Raw genomic sequence first — 18,841 nt, 5'->3', positions numbered from 1 at the left:
AACAGATATTTGTACTTTATACTATTTAAATTATTCTTATTAAAAATAACTTATCTAAAAAACTGTATATACTAGAAGAAGAAAAATAAATAGATGTCAAAAAAAAATCTACAAAAAATGAATTTGTTGTGCTATAACATAAAAAATTATTAACAAGTATTTTTACTTTATGCTATTTAAATTATTTTTATTAAAAATAATTTATTTAATATATTATATATACACACAATAAATATTTTAAAAAATTTATTCTTACTATTATATATGTCATTGAAAAACTGTATGCATTAGGAGAAAAAGAATAAGTAGATGTCAAAAGAAAATCCACAAAAATTATTATAGATAAAATTATAAAAAATTATATCAAATTATACTTACCATAAAAAATTCCATCAAATTATAAATTACTAACTGAATCATTATTATAAATTCAAAAATAAATTAAAAGTTTTAGATCAAAATGCTACAACAATTTGTATGCTATTTGATAGAAAAACAAAAAGAAAATTTATTAAGTACAACTACCTTAAATCTAATTACACTCCAAGACAACAATGATACTGAAATACTATCCCAATTAAAAAATTTATACAATCTCACACTTATATTTGACATCAAAGTAAATGATTTTAACTATGCTCTCAACAATACACTATTATCAAGACATTTGTCCCAACAAAAAATAATGAAACTCAACTCCTATTACAACAAATAAAACAAGTAATACAACAAAAATTTTATTTATTTAAGATATCATTTACGTTGCTCATTTATATTTTTCATTTATTATAGGAACTAATTTTACCAACACTAATATCTTCAAACGTAGATGACATACAAATTAAGAGATTGAAGAGGAAAAAAAGTAAATAAATCTAAGACACATCTTTAAATGAAAAACATATATACAAAGATAAAAAAAAAAAAGGCAACAGAAAATATATACAAGTTAACCATTTAAAATAAATATGTCTCCACAAGAATATATGACATGATGAAAAAAGAAACAACTTCAACAACAATCAAGAGGATAAATACAATCAAAAGGATAAACACCATATAAAAAAACTAAATCTGTTAATTAAAACAAATCTAAAATAAAAACAATATATGAAAATGTAACTTTGTATAATTTTAATATAAAAAATAGTTAAATTACAAAATATTTTAAATAAAAAATATATCAAATTTAATATTAATTTAGATATATTTTAATTAATTTTTAAATAATATATTACTTATTAAAATATATTATATAATATCATTAATTTATGACCCGCGTATCGGGCGAATCTTATTCTAGTTAAAAATTATTTGAGAATAACATATCTATCTTTAGTATAAGAATGAGTACTACTACTAACTCTTATACGTGTCATAGTGGGTAAACATGATATTATATAGTTATTTTGAATATAGTAAAATTTCTTTTAGAGTTTTGGAATATGATATTTATATAATTTTTAGAATTTTTTATATTAAATATTGGTGCAAGATTCTATTTCTGCAATAATTTTTGTATGCAAAAATAGGGAAAATAACAATTTTTAGCCAAAAAATTAAAATAACCAACAATTCACAATAAATAAAAGGCGAAACATCCAAAACTAGAAATAATAAAATATCTAAAATTCTTTAAGTCAAACAATTTAAGATTTAGTGTTTAAAGTTAATGCTTAGAATTTAGAATTTAAAATTTAGTATTCATGATTTAAAATTTAATGTTTAAATTTATAATTTAGAATTTAATGTGCAAAAAGTTGAAGATTTTAAATTTAAGATTTAGAATTTTAGATTTACAATTTAAAATTTAAGATATTAATGACTGATGGTGTGACGTAGGGCTGGCAATTCATACCCTATTTGTGGGTATCAAATCCGACCCAATTCGTTCCATTGTGAATAGGGTAGAGATCGGTCCGGGTATGCCTGTGGGTAAGGTAGGGTATGAGTTGTGGGTGTACCCTACCAGGTATACAGTGAAGGAAGTAAGTGTTGAATCCATAACTTCTTTCATATAATGACTTACAATAAATGAGCAACCACTAAACTAGTTAGTTAATTTAGTAATTTAAAGCACTAATTTTTTATTTTTATTTTATTAATATATGAAATTCAGAATGATTAAATTTTATATTTATTTTGAAAAAATTTGATATTTCTGTGGGTATAGTAGAATAGGATAGGGTTTAAAATTTTAAGATGCGGGTAGAGTTAGAGTTGAGAGATTCTCAACTGGCAGATAAGGTAGGTAGAATTTTAATGAAATTTTTAATCGACGGATAGGATTAAAGTAGAGTCCAAACCCTACCTTACCCTACCCATTGTCAATCCTAGTGTGACTGGTGACGACAGAAGTAGACTGTGGTGATTTCCAGCGGTAGAAGTGGCTTGCGGTAGTCTCCAAAAGTGGGGATCCACAGCGGCAATTGTGGCAGGCAGGCAACAGTGATGGTTGGTGCGGTGGAGATAAATTACTTGTGGTGATAAATAAAATTGTAGTGTTAAAAAAAAAAAGAAAAACAAAAAAGATAAAAGTAATTTCAAAAAAATTGTGACTGAATATTTATTTATTTTTAATTATTGCTTGATATATTGGCTGATTTCTTTTTAGTGAAAGAATGGTACTCTAACTAACTAATTAATTACATTGCAGAAAAGCTAACTAACTAAGTTACGAGAGTGACTAACTATTGGTTAGACTAGTGACTAATTAACTTAGATGATCCATAATATCTTCCCTCAAGTTGGCAGATAAAGATTTATTATACCAAACTTGGAAATGAGATTGTTGAATTGAGTTGGGGTCCTAGCTTGGTGAACACATCGGCTAGTTGATATTGCGTCCAAACATGAACGAGCCTAATAAACCCTGCAACCACTTTTTCGTGCACAAAGTGGCAATCCACTTCTATGTGCTTAGTTCTCTTATAAAAAGTGGGATTGGATGCTATGTGAATAGCAGATTGAGAATCACAAAACAGCATAGAAAAAGAAATATCAACTTGAAAGTCAAACAGGAGGCCTTTCAGACATGTGAGTTTAGTAGCCGCTGCTGCCATGGCCCGATACTCAGATTCTGCAGATGATCTGGAGACTGTGGTCTGCTTCTTCGATTACCATGCAACAAAGGAATCTCCAATGAACACACAGAACCCAGTGACAATCCGTCTAGTATCCGGACAACCCGCCCAATCTGCATCCACATAAGCTATTAGTCTCTTCTCGGAGTTTGCCGAAAAAAGTAAGCCTTGCCCTACGGTGCCTCTGATGTATCGCAACAAATGATGAATGGCATGAAGATGTGCAGTGCAAGGTTGGGACAGAAGTTGGCTAAGGGTGGAGACAGCGTAGGTGATGTCCAGGCGCGAGATGGTGAGGCACATCAATCTCCCTATAAGCCTTCTATAGCTTGCGGGATCCTTGAGTAACTCCCCATCTGAGCTACTAAGTCTTAGGTTGGGTTCCATAGGCAAAGAGGTAGGCTTAGATTCAGCAAAATTGGTGTCTTTAAGGATGCTGAGGGTGTACTTACATTGGCTAAAAACAATTCTCTCATATGATTTTGCCAATTCCAAACCCAAAAAAATACTTCAAATCACCAAGAATCTTCAATTTGAAGAGCGATTCCAATAACTTTTGCACCTTGTACAGTATGTCCTTAGATGGAGTGGCCAGGATAATGTCGTCGACGTATACAAGGAGATAGACTGTTTGGTTGCCACTACCATAGGTGAAAAGGGAGTAATCGCTCCTCGATTGTTTAAAGTAGTGGTTAAGCAAAGCTGAAGAGAATTTGCAAAACCATTGACGGGAAGCCTGCCTCAAACCATAAATGGACTTGTTCAACTTACATATAAGTCCAGAATTTTTGGAATTGTAGCTGAGAGGTAGGTCCATATATACCTCTTCGAATAAATTCCCATTCAAGAAAGCATTGTTCACATCCATTTGAAGCAAAGACCATTTGTTTATGGCTGCCAATGACAGAAGCACTCGAACAGTGGTGAGTTTTGCCACAGGTGAGAATGTTTCCTTAAAGTCTATACCAGCTTGTTGGGTGTATCCTTTTGCAACGAGTCTAGCTTTATATCTATCCACAGAACCATCAGCTTTGCATATGACTTTGTAGACCCATCTTCATCCAATGGTGTGTTTGCCAGCAGGCAGGGGCACCAAAGACCAAGTATTTGTGTCTTCCATGGCCTGGAGCTCTTCATCCATTGCTCTTCGCCATTCTGAAAACTTGACTGCTTGATGAAAGAAGGCAGGTTCAGGGATTACAACAACATTGGCAATGAAAGCACAGCGAGGTTGAGAGAGATATTTAAAATTCATGTGGTAAACATTGTGGCATTGATAATCCTTGAGGTACGGAGGTGGTCTTGATGGTCTAGATGTTCGGCGAGGCTCAGTGGTTGGAATCGCCTGAGATGAAGCTGGGACTTGTTGAAGTTGTGGCTCTACATTGGTAGCAGGTGAAGAGGAACTAGGTGTCACATCGGGAAGGCAAAGAGGCATGACCACATCAGGAAAGATATCAACAATGGTGCTGGAAGTCTTAGAGGATTGTTAAAATGGAAACTCAGACTCCACAAAGGTAACGTCCCTCGAGATAAAAATCTTCTTAGCGATTGGATCATAGAGCTTATATCCTTTGTAGCCAGAAGGATATCCAATGAAAACTGACCACACTGCACGTGGAGAGAATTTGTGTCATTTGAAAATGAGGGTGGAAGCATGAGTTAGACAACCAAAGACCCGTAAAGAATGATAGTCCAGCTGTTTGGAGAATAACTTCTCATACGGTGAGCTATATTGAAGGGCTGGACTTGGCAATCTATTGATTAAAAATGTGGTAGTCAGAACATATTCACCCCAAAATTCAATTGCAGCCTTGGATTGGAAGAATAGAGCCCGAGCCACATTGAGCAAATGCTGGTGTTTTTGTTCAACTACGGAGTTCTGCTCAGGCCTTTCGACACATGAGAATTGATGCACTATCCCTTTCGAATTGAGGTATTCGGTGAGGAAAAGTTCACCTGCATTGTCCGATTGTATTTGCTTCACCTTGGTCTTAAATTGAGTCTCAACCATATTAAAGAAATTGATAAGAGTATTAGCAGCATCAGATTTATGTTTCAACAAGAAGGTCCATGTGAATCTAGAGTGATCATCCACAACAATAAAAAATCTCATATTATTATATGTAGGGACACGATAAGGCCCCCAAATGTCACAGTGAACCAAATAAAAAATGGCAGAACAAAAGGTACTATTTGATTGAAAGGATAAACGCCTAAGTTTGGCTAATGGACACACATCACAATTGGAGTGATTGAATTTTAAGGGTGTTGAAGACAAAATAGAATTCAACTTATTGAAGACTTTTTCAGACGTATGACCTAATCTTGCATGCCAAGTAGAGCTACTAATAGAAGAAACTAAATGACAATTATCAACATCAAGAGAGAGAGCATGCATTAAGGATGGTGATTGCAGAGCAAACAGATCATCAACTTCATCACCTCTGCCAATCACTTGCTTGGAGTTCTTGTCTTGTATCACAAATGATAGGTCAGAAAAAAGGACACTACAATTTGACAATTTTAGAAAGAAACTAACTGAAATCAAATTGACTCTAAAGGATGGAATGAATATGACATTAACAAGTGTTAAAGAGGGGTTGAGGACAACATTACTAATGGCTAATGCATGAATTTTGGTATGATCAGGTAAAGCAGTGGTTAGATAACGGTTTTGGGTCAATTAGAGAATTAAAAGAGTTGGTGATATGGGTGGTAGCACCTGAATCAACAATCCAGGCACTTAGAATTGTCTTTTGGTTCATGTAACAAGAAGAGAACACTTCACCTGCACATATCTCAGGTTCAATGTCTTGAACAGCTTGCTGTGGTTGAAGAAGAGTCACCAATTGGTTGTATTGAGCTACCGTGAGAGAGAATGGAGAGGTGGGTGATGAATCTTGCACTTCTGGAGCATGATTCACTTGAGCCACATGATGCACCTGAGGCATGGGAGTCTTGTTTTGCAGATAGCCTGGTGGATAGCCATGAAGGTGATAACACTTGTCTTCAGTGTGTCCCATGAGTCTACAGTGAGAGGAAGTTGGACAATCTTTCTTACCCTTTGGCTTCAAATTTTGATACATAAAGAACTTCGGAGACTGCTTGACTGCGAATGCCATGTGCTGGCTAGGTTGAGGAGAAGTAAGTGCCCGTTGTTTCTCTTCTTGTAAGACCAAAGAGAAAACTTTGCCAATTGAAGGGAAGGGATCTGATAACAAGATTTGGCTTCTAACATTTGCCAAATTTTCATTGAGCCCCATGAGGAACAGCATGACATATTCTTGATCATGGTAGGTTTGAATCGATTTGACACCACCGCAGGAGCACGAGACCAGAGGCTTGAAGGTATTGAGTTCTTCTTAAAGGATCTTCAATTTCGTGAAGTATTGTGAAACAGAGAGAGAGCCTTGGGTCAGTGATATGAGAGATTGTTTTAGCTCAAAGATGCGAGGTGCATTGCTTTGAGAGAAACGAGTCTCCAGGTCCTGCCAAAGGAGAGCGGTTGAACCCGCGTAGATCACACTCGCAGCAATGTCCGTGGAGATCGAGTTTAGCAACCACGTCGTGATGATGTTGTTGGTGCATTGCCAAGATTCTGCAAGGACGGGATGAACAGTTGGATCTGATTTCTGCAAAGAACCATCAATGAAGCTAATCTTGCATTTATCACTCAAAGCAAGACGCATCGATCTGCACCACGAAGCATAATTGTCTTCTTGGAGTGGCTGAGAAACAAGCATGAGTCCTGGATGATCACCGGACTGAAGCGAATAAGCCTCGCGAAATCGGCAAAGACTGTGCCGGAGAGTTCGAGTTGCCTTGAGAGGTATTCGAATCAGAAATTGTGGACATCTTGATCGGGATCGGTGAAGCAAGCAGTTCGAAAAAGAAAGGAAAGAGAAGAAAATTGAGGCAAGAAAATCGGAAATTTTTTTCTGAAAAATCACAATGAGAAGGAAAGTGGAGAGGAATTGTGAAGAGAATTCACTTCTGATACCATGTTACAACATGCAAATGTAGAGAGAAAATGAGTAATCTCATTGATTAATTCTGTTACAGATGGGATATATATACATATACATAACACAGGGGTCTAACTGCTTAGTGAAGGAATAGTACTCTAACTAACTAATCAATTACATTGCAGAGAAGCTAACTAACTAAGTTATATAAGTGACTGACTATTGGTTAGACTAGTGATTAATTAATTTAGATGGTCCATAATACAAAGTAATTTTTATACGAGGAAGGCGTGAGCGAAGTACGCATGTGAGAGAAAGAGAGGTGTAATAATATATATGCTTGTATTAGCATACCGAGAGGAGAAAGAATAAATCATTCCCAACAATTTCAATGTGACTCAAATCGTATCCAGAAACATTTGATCAAATTAAATCTATCAATTTTTTTTTAAAAATAAAATATCTTAAAAGTTTATAATACTGAAATCGAACATAATAATCTTTTTTCCAAAAATAAAAATTTTTAAAACATAAAATTGTATTTAACATTTTTTTTAAAATAAAAAAATCTCATAAACAGATATGGAATCCAGTAATCTCTTGTTTTATTAAATGATCTCCATATCTTGAGAAAAACATAAAAATACCAATATCCATGAAATTTACATATTTTATATTAGTCCGATCTTAAAGATTTTTAGCTTAATATTTGATGTAGATATACATAAGTAACGGATAATTGGCTAAAAATAATGTATTTATAAATAATAGATTCTAACCCTTTTTTTGAACAATTTTTTGGCATCATCATCATCCTCAGATTTTATGGCATCCACAAAGATAATTGAATTTGCATTCACATTCATCTGGTATAATACTTGTTTTGCCTCGGAAATTAGCAAAACTTTGCATCCTTTTTGATTCTCTTGTGCTGCTTTCCCTACTTTACTAGAACCAGTAGAGGTGTCTTCAATTTTTTTCCCTGTTCTCGTCTTATCTATACAAAAATATGGATATAAGTATTGAATACAATATATGTGTATAATATATAAATATGATAATAAAAATGTTGCTTACAAATTTTAAAAGTTTAATTAAGGTATTATCTTATACAAATATATATACGATATGCGTATGCAAATAAAAATTAAAATATATGTGCATTATAATTTGGTACCTTCTGTTATTGATTTTTGAGTTGTCAAATATTTTCTAACACTATCTATTTCTGACTTTTGTTCAGCAGTCTTTGTCTCTTCCTTAGTTTGAGCTGCTCCAGAGGGATTAGAAGATTTTATTCCTTGTTTGAGAATGAGATTCTTCTTGTCATCGCCACTCTTTGATGAAATTCCCAACTTATCCAAATCCATTTTTGCATACATATCATCTAAGATTATAAGGGTGCTTTTTCCTTTCTTCAAATTATCTCTTATGCGAATAGCTCTCGCATACTCACCTACGTTGTACAATTATCATAGATATAAAATACAAAAACAACAGAAGAATTTATTTTTTCTTTAAAAAAAACAAGTCAACCCCAACACTGCCATCAGACCTATTGAGGGTCTCTTAAGGCATATCCATCAAAGATAAAGACTTAGGAGAGAACATTAATAATATTAGATATAAAAAAAAAAAAAAAGGTATCGAGAGCCAATAATTATAATGTACAATGTGTATAATGGGATGGATTATGTGGTGGTGGTTACTTTTGAAATTAAGATTAATGTGAGTAAATTTTATTTTTACTTCATATTGGACCAATTAAACAGTTTATTGTACATATTATATAGATACTCTATTAACTCTCTAGCAGGACTCTTAAATAAATATTTATATAAAGATATTTTTATGTTAAGATAATATTTAAAAATTATTTAATATAATATATATTAATATATTAATTATTATTTTTATATAAAAATATCTTCATATAAATTAAATAATGACCATAATATTAATCTAAAGAAAAAAATACCATATCCATAAAAAAAAAATCAATTATCAAATTAGTTATTATATATTTATGTGGAAAAATAAATGTGTTATTTAATTTATTTTTAATATATTTTTAAATTTTAACACATATTTTATATAGGTGATTGACTTAATGATTTTTTTTTTTTTTGCCACACAGTATTATTGTGTAAAGTATTATTAAGTTTAACAATATTCTAGATATTATGTTTGTAGATCTGTCCCAAATTCTTACTACAATAATATTTTTATGAAACAGGCTAAAGCGTGGGTTACCCAGTTATAATGTCTGTATTTATACAATAGAAGAAATTTGATATAGTAGTATTTTTTGGTGACTGATATAGTAGTATTTGATATATATATATATTATGGTGACTTAATTGGTACAGTAATATTTTAAATCGTATATTATTTAAGTAAAATTAGAAAAAGAAAATCAGAAAAATAGTCTAAAAAACGTTTTTTAATTAGTGGAAGTAGAGGTAAACATGTCTTTTAATTAGAGGGGGTTGAAGTGGGTGTATTGAAAATAATTTGTAAATAAGTTAAAAAAAATATTAAATTGAGGGAAAAGATACCAAAGAGCAAAGAACGTTGCAAAATGCAACTTAAACAACTATTTTCAAAAAAATCCACTCAAACAACATTTGAAAATTCACCGTCTTTTTCTTTGTTTGAGCAATTATTTAAAAATATAGTTGTTTGCGTTTATTATAGGTATAGAATATAGATAAACACTTACTCTCCTCTTGCAATGTTATTCCGAGCATGTCAGCAATCTGGCCTTGAATTTTTCTGATGTCTGGATTTTTGCCCACATTTGCCATAATGACCATATCAAATAACTTTGGTTCTCCACTTTGAAGTGTGTTAATAGCTTTTATGACCAAAGTAGTCTTTCCCATACCAGCTAGGCCGTGAACACCAACCATTGTAAGACTCGAGTCTTCCAAGGCTTTCTTGACATCTTCCATATTTTGTTTTCTTGAATCAAGCTCTTCATATTCAACAGAAGGAAGCGCATAACCCATTGAAGAAGGTGGGCCCTGCCAGCGAGATATTCTATCACGCTTCTCATTTTGCAAATTTTCAGCATCTTCTTTGATACGTTCGGCTATTTTGCTTTGACGATACCTTATGTCTAAATTTTGAAATGGAAAAGCAAGTGCATACCCTGCATTATTATCATGATCTTCTTTGAACTTATTATATTTAACAACAATTTCATCCACACGAGCCAGCCATTCTAAAACATTATCGTATATCGCTCTCCCATATCGTCCTTCCTCTTCCTTGGCTCTATCGCGCACCTCATCTCTGTCATTCTTGAGATTCTCTACAACTTTGCTTACATCATCGAATCTTTTCTCGTAATCCCATACATACTTTACTTGCTCTGTTAAGAAACCGGCTACTGCATCGAACACACGTTCTTGCAAAAAGTCCGGTATAAAGCTGATCGACATGCTTTTATTTCATCCTTGGTCTAATGGTCTCCTTTTAATTTGCTACATCTTCATGCTACACATGATGTAGAACTCAATGAGAAATTGAAAATGTATAAATGATGAAATGTAAAAATACTCCCCTGATTTATAATATCCGTTTTATTTCTATTCTTTAAAGTTTTAACATTTTTATCTCTAATCATAGTTCTTTTATTTCTTTTTTTTTTTTGTTTTTTGTAAATTTACCCATAACGATGATAGAATTGTGAGAAAGAGATCAAATAAGTGCCCTATTAATTGTATTAAAACATTTTAAATTTTTCTCTTATTACATTAAAAGAAGAGTGAAAAAATACTAAGTTAATTAATGTTTGTGTTTTTTCTTTTATTGGTTAAATGCATATATATATAGGGTAATTCTTTGGTGGCCAAGGTTATAGTGACTAAGAGTGGCTAAATTTTGACTGACGAATGAACACATGACATGTGGAGAGTTGGGTGAAAGTTGTTAGTTAGAGTGATAGGCCTTATTGTTAGTGAGTAGCAGGGCAAAAGAGTAAATAGACGGACCAAAATTATGTGGGCCTTTATTTTGAAGGAAAAAAAATCTGTTAGTATTTTTTAAGTGGATAATTTCTATCCAAAACTTTAATGGTTGGGCTTTAGTATGAAAATCTATTATAACGATAGATTAATAAAAATCATGAACTATTAATAATAAAAGTAATAAAAAAAAGAATTAAATTATGTAATATTTATGTGAATTTTTACTATTAATATATTTGTGGCATAAATTATATGAGAGTATAAATTTATAAAGTGTTAAAATTTTATAAGAAAATATTTTTTTTGAATAAAAATAACTATTAAACAGTATTGTTGATATTATCATGGTTATTATTATTTTTGTTCTTGTTATTATTATTATTATTATTAATAAAAGATAAATTTTTGAAAATTAGTAATTTTTAGTAGTTTTGTTTATATTTTGGTGAATATAAATACTAAATTATTTTTAACAGATAAATTTTATTAATTTATATGTTCAAACTCTAAAAATTTTGAGTGCAAATAGTAATAATTTATGTGTATGTGCAAAACTTTAATAAACATATGTGTAAAGTGTATGTTTATTGTGTACAAAATCTCTATAAATATGAGTACAAATTATTACCGACTAAGCAGGAACGGAGCCAGGTAGGAGGAAAGGGGGCAATGACCCCTTAATTTTAATTTTTTTACATGTAAATTATATGTAAATTTCAGTTTAGACCCCATTAAAATTTTTATTTTAGTCTTATTTTATTGTGTAAATATTTTTGGCCCCCCTCTAATATTTCATCTAGTTCGGCCTCTGTGACTAAGTGCTGACAAAAAATGATAAACTTGTTAGTCATATAACACTGCTCTTATTAAAAATCTTCATAATAGTTTTATTAATAAGATTTACTTTTTTACTTTGTGAATCCACTAAAACTGACATCCGTAAATCTTGAATTCATAATGTCATACCTTCTATAATTTACTTAAATAAACTAGTGGAAAATCAATTATACCAGATTGTCTTAAAACTGAATTTACTGTTAATTTTATTTTTTCTCTTAATATTTATATAAAACGTGGTCTTTGTATAAAATTTTAAAGAAACAAATATAAAATCTACAAAACCACCACAATTTGTGAAGTAAATTTGTTAATTTTTATCAACGTTTATGTTTTTTTAAGATATTAATTTGTTAATTTTTATTTAACTAAAAATTCTTTATTTTTTAATTTGTATATCCATGATTATACATATTATTTGTTAATTCCATTATATAAGTTTTAAAACTAAGGAAGAAATGGCATTAAGAAGCAGAAAACGTAAAAATATAAAACAAAAAGAGTCACTCGTGTTTTTTTAGGATATTCGTGTAAATTTACGGTAAAAAATATTTTAATTATAATAGTGTATAAAATATTTTTGTATTAGATTTCCAAGGACGGATCTAGAATTTTTAATATGGAGGGTAAGTATAGACAAAATTTTTAACTTCTTTTTTAGATTTTTTTATTACATAAAAGTAATTTAGGAATAATATATAGTTATTGAATTGATTTTATCCAAATATAAAAAAAAAAATCTTATAAATTATTTTTTATAATATCATTTTTGATATGACATACAACATATCGATAATATATTATAAAATTATAATGGACCAAACATTTATAGTGTATTTAGTTACAAAAATTATTAATTAAAATTACTTGAAAAAAATCTTAAATTATTAATTACTTAAAGGTATAATACTGTTATCAAATATAAGATACGAATATCAAAATAAAATGATAGCTAGAATTAAATAAGTTAAGATAAAAAAAAGTTTGGTAATTTTTTTTTTAAGAATGTAAAATTAAACGAAAAATTGAGTATTTTTTTGCAAAAAATAACATCTAAGATACACAATATAATTATCAGAACATAATCTCTAAGTCATTACTAATATTTTATATAATAATATAAATGTTAAATATGTTATTATTAAAAGAACAAACAATTTTTCTTAAAAATAGATATAGAGATAAATATATAAAAACTAATTTGATAAGTATAAAAACTTGAGTGTATAATATTAAATTGGTTAAGTAAAAAATATTAGAGAGCTAAATAATTAAGATATAAATCTATTATATAATAAAAAATTAATACATATAAAGTTACTAAATTACATAATATTTTTTATTTTCTTAGACATATATTTCATATGTAGACATAGTTCTTTAAATTTTTTGGATGGCCAAGACCATAACTGTCTCCTACATATTACAATAAAAGATAAAAACAGAATAAAAATGAATAAAAACTGAAATTCATATTTTGTATTTGACTGGAACTCAAATAAAATTACATATCTACAAACATATAAATTTAAACCATAAATTTTGTTTTCGAAAAAAGTAACTTATATATAACCTTCTAATATGGTATTTTAGTATAAATTTTTTATATTTTAAAAATTTTAAAATAACAAATAATTATAATAAAAAATTTTTATAAAACTCTAACCAAATTTATACAGTGTGATTCTAAAAATATTAGGCCATAGCATTAGTAAAATTGTTATTTCTCTTTTAATAATAATAATAATAATAATAATAATAATAATAATAATAATAATATAAATAATAACAAGAACAAAAATAATAATAACTATGATAAAATCAACAATACTATTTAATAGTTATTTTTATTCAAAATAAAAATATTTTATTATAAAATTTTAATATTTTATAAATTTATATTCTCATATAATTCATGTCACAAATATATTAATAGTAAGAGCTCACATAAATATTACATGATTTAGTTCTTATTTTTTTTAGATTACTCTTAGCATTAATAGTTTATTATCTTTTATTAATCTAATATTATAATAGATTTTCACACTAAGGTCCAACTATTACAGTTTTGGAATTATCTACTCAAAAAACACTAACAGATTTTTTTCTTCAAAAAAAGCCCACATGATATACACATTATTTTGGTCAGTTTATTTACTTTTTTGTCCTGCATAGACTCATCACTCTAACTAACAACTTCCACCAAACTCTCCACATGTCATGTGTTTATTAGTGATTCAAAACTTAGTCACTTTTAGCCACTGTAACTTTAGCCACCAAAGACCTACCCATATATATATAATTATAAGTTATGTGTCATTATTATATTATTCATTAGTCAACTTTTTAATTTTATTTACGTTTGAAACTATTCTTCTAACAACTTTACTTATTTTTTTAATAAAAATTCTTAAAACATAATAAAAAATTATTCTAAAATTATTTTATTTTGTATTTATTAATTATTGTTAAAATAATTAAATAATACTAAATGTAATAATTGTATAATTATGTATACATATTATATATATATATATATATATATATATATATATATATATATATATATATATTAAATAAAATTATTTGAAATTATTATTTTCTTAACATTATTGATTTTAATTGGATTTTCTATAGTTTAAACTTTTATAAACTCCATCTAATGTGTTCAAACAAAACTCAATCAACTATAATCCCTTGTTCTATCCACTGTTACAAAAACATCACAATAGCTTCAATATTCTATAAAATTCGTTTTCCTAACTATTTAATATACACTAGAAAATGTTTAATTTGATTTAATTTGATATTTAATATATTTAAAATAATATATTTTGTTATATTTACAATTATATATTTTGAATTAATTTAAAAAACTTAATTAAAAAATTATAATTAACCATAGTAATGAGACACATTAATTTAAATCTATTTGTGCTATAAAGTAGAAGCGTTATTAGCCTAATGAATAGGTCACACACTGAATCTATTATTTTGTATGAGCATATAGAAAAAAATATATCTTTACTAGAAATGAAGTTGTTCGAACGTACGTGTACTATTTGATTTGATTCCTATAAATATATTGGGTATTTTCGTATTGATTCACTTATTCAAATGAATTATTTTTTTAATAAAAAATATATTTTTAATAATATTATTTATATGAGCTCTTCTAAATTATAAGTATACTATCTATTCATCAAATTATAAACTCACTCTGTTGTTTTTCTAAAAAAAAAATTTAAATACAAATATCGAATATGCAAGTCTTTATTAGTCAAAAGGAATGGTCTACAATAAATACCTAATCTTTATTAACATTTTCCGAGGTTTAATAATACTCCATATATTATAGAAAAAATTTAATCATAATAATATTTTATATCTTTTGAAAATATATAACTTATTCATCTTAGAGTATACCAATTATACATGTATATTTATATAATTTATTTGTAACTTTATTATTTAATTTAAATTTAAATTTATTAGAGTTGTTAAGAAATTTTTTTGTGAACATCAATTATGACTCTTTTCGGCCATGATATAATAAAAATTAGAGGCGTTTACGAGTTAGGTTGGTTTGGGTTCGAGAATAAAAGAGAACTAAACAAATTAAATTCTAATTGATTTAGATCGGTTTGAATTTAAATTTTTTTGTAAGTAGATCTGTCGAACTGATTAAACTTGGATTGGATTGATTTGGGTAATTAGATATCCAATAATTAAAAATAAATTTCAACAAAATAAAAAAAATTAGAAAAAATAAAATAAATCCTCTACATGCTGTAAATAATAATAATAATAATAATAATAATAATAATAATAATAAACAATACATCATCAATTCAAACTTAAATAACTCTCATTATTTTGAATACCTTTGGATTAGGACATAAAGTTGTATATATATTGCTAGATTTTATTTACTTATTTTAAATAATATTAAATTAATTAGACAATCAAATTAATTCGAATTTTATGATCTTAGAACTAATATTCGAACCAATTAAGATTGGGTTTAATTGGATCTAAAAACAAATATCATCATCAATTTAAATTTAAATAACTCTCATTATTTCGAATACTTTTGGATTAGGAGATAAAGCTGTATATATATTACTAGATTTTATTTACTTATTTTAAATAATATTAATTAATTGGACAATCGGATTAGTTCGAGTTTTATAATCTTAGAATCAATATCCGAACCAATTAAGGTCGGATTTAATCGGGTCTGACACCGTTTATAATTGATTATCCATCAGATCCAAAATCAATATAATTATTGGATTGGATTAGTTTTAGATAAATAATTAGATTACATATATCTGTGACTGTAAACACACTTAATAAAAAAGATTTAATTATTCTTTTTATTCTATAATTTTATCAAATTTTTAGTTAGGTATTTATAATTTAAAAATTTATAATTAAATCTTTATATTAGATAAAATTTTTCAATTAGACACCTTCAAATTATTTTTTGTAAAAAGATACAAAATATTTTTAGTATCTTTATTTTTGTGTTTGATGTAGAATAAATTTTGAAATATTATGAAAACAAATACTATAAAATTATTGTGTTTTTTACTTAAAAAATAATAACCAGTGAGGATCTAATTATAAATTTTATCTAATATAAAAATTTAATTATAATTATTAACATATATAAACTTAATTAAAAATTTGATAAATTACAAAGATTAACAAAATAATTAAACTTAAAAAAATGCTCTTACTTAACCCTCATTTTTCTCGATACCCCATCTGAGTCTTCCCCCTGGCCTTTTGTTTTCTTTTATTTGTTTCTTTCCCAATTTTACCCAAAATTAAGTTCCCCTCCTTAGTTTATTTTCTTTTCTTTTTTTTTCTCATTTCTTCTTTATTGCTCCACAGAATAAAATAAAAGGTGGTTTATGAATAAAGGATTCATGAGAGAAAAATGTGTCCCCTCCTCCCAAGAACTTTTAATAAGAGAACATTTTAAATTTGAGTTCACGTACTCTTGACAAAATAAAATAAATAAAAGTTAGTTCTCTCCGTGCATCACACTTTATGCAGACAGGCACAATGTTTGTATTTTTTTTATTTAGCTCAGTACATTTTATGATTTATAGTTATCAATTAATTATTATTAATATTTTTATTGATATGAGATTATATCTTTTTTTTATTTTTAAGTATTTTTTTGGTTTTCATACGAGATTATATTTAATAATATAAAATTATATATTTTTTAATAATTAAATATTGACTAAATTTTAACGAAAATGCTGATCTTTAATACTTCCCTTCGTTCTTTTTTTACTTTTGTATATATTGATAGAGTTGCAACTTTAATTTTTTTTACTGTATCTCTCATATATTTAATCAATTTAACGGAATAAGTAATAAAATAAAATTATGTCATACTTTTTATTAGGATGCGTACATAATAAGATTAATTTAAAATGCGAAATATGATATTAATTTTCATATCTTACGATGAAATAGAAATAAGAAAAAAAAATAATTATGATAAATATTTACCGCATTTTTTTGTGGGGTTATCTCTAAAATTGGGATACTATATCAATCTTCAAGTCTATAACCCTCCCTTTAATAGGGCATCCTTTTCCAATCTTCTGCATTAGGTAAAAATACCGGTCAATGGATCTTTTAGTTTTAAAAAGTTGGTAGAAAGTTATATCAAAAATAATAATATTTTATAAACTTAATTTTAAAAAATCCAACACATTATTATTTTTACTTTTTTCAAATGCCAAAAAATTATAATTTTAACTAATTTCATACTTATTATTATAATACATATTTAGTATGTAAAATGGTATTTAATAAGTCTTGAATCCAAAACTTTTTCGTTAAAATATAATATACTTACTATTATGATTAAGTTTACATAAAATAAAATAATTAAAAAATAGATTGTTAATATCTAATAATAATAATAATAATAATAATAATAATAATAATAATAATAATAATTTACATTGAACTTAAAGCTTTCAATTAAATTTTTTTAGTGATTAATATCCTTTCTCAATAAATTAATAATTCTCTTTTTTTTTTCGGGGAGTGATTGGTAACACATGTAAAAAAAGAAAAATTTAGTTAACTTGTGTTCTAAAAATACATAATAAACTTATTATTAGTAGAAAATTTTAAATATTTTTAATTAATTTTTTTTATTTTGTAATCTTAATATATGTTCTAACATAATAGATAAACCTAAAAAAATACAAGAATATGAAAAAGAAAAAAGTAGATAATGAAATGTTGAGACAAACCTCCATATCAAACAGGATGTATAGTCCTTAACCAGAAAGAAGCAGCAAACAACCATAATAGAAATTAGAAGCTCTCATGATTGTCTGGTCAATTCAAAAGAAACTTTTTTTTTGTGTTTTGTGTATTTCTTTTTTTGTGTTTTGTTTTTTTTTTTTTTTTCAGTGAGAATTGGGTTGATTAAAAAGACGTGAAAATAGTAATGTGTTGAATGCAAGACCAGGAAAAAAAAAAAGAAAAGAAAAAAAGAGAAAGAAAGAGAAGTGAAAAGACAAAGGCAAAGGCAATCAAAGAATTAAGATCGATATGAAAACAAAGTTGTGGAAAAGAGGGAATCAAATAGCCTAGATTGGTGGAATCATCTTTCAAACAGCAATTCGCTACGAAAGTGGATATTTAAAAGTGTTGTGGAAAAAGACAGAAGAGTATTATTCGACGGAAAATGATCCTTTCCCGTTTTTTTAACAATGGATAAAATACAGTGTAATTTATTACCTTTGATTCTATGAGTGAGGCCAGAAATAAATAAGAGAAAGAGAATAATGAATGGTTAGATTGAACACTGGATACCATTCAGTTTTTTTTTTCATTGGAGAGGATCCACTCCCATTATTTGACTATTTTTTTAAGAAGTAAAAACACAAGCAGTAGCTGGTAAGGATTATTACATAAACACAAGCAGTAGTTA

General features: G+C 27.7%; 1 protein-coding gene across 1 annotated transcript in view; it reads right to left on the bottom strand.

The window, feature by feature from the left end:
* LOC107626885 (uncharacterized) overlaps positions 1-18,488 on the bottom strand; it is a 29,214-nt gene extending 10,726 nt beyond the window's left edge. The window contains exons 1-5 of the mRNA XM_088505637.1: positions 18,156-18,488; positions 17,398-17,492; positions 9,774-10,552; positions 8,229-8,507; positions 7,831-8,048 (exon numbers count right to left, since the gene is read on the bottom strand). Coding sequence (XP_088361763.1) covers positions 7,831-8,048; positions 8,229-8,507; positions 9,774-10,497 — 1,221 coding nt within the window. The 5' untranslated portion in view covers positions 10,498-10,552; positions 17,398-17,492; positions 18,156-18,488. The remainder of the gene's footprint in view (positions 1-7,830; positions 8,049-8,228; positions 8,508-9,773; positions 10,553-17,397; positions 17,493-18,155) is intronic.
* Positions 18,489-18,841: the final 353 nt, after the last annotated feature.

This window comes from Arachis ipaensis, chromosome B2, assembly GCF_059453495.1.
Source record: "Arachis ipaensis isolate K30076 ecotype BB chromosome B2, ASM5945349v1, whole genome shotgun sequence".
Classification (NCBI taxonomy): Eukaryota; Viridiplantae; Streptophyta; class Magnoliopsida; order Fabales; family Fabaceae; genus Arachis; species Arachis ipaensis.
This window is presented reverse-complemented; position numbering and strand designations above follow the sequence as displayed.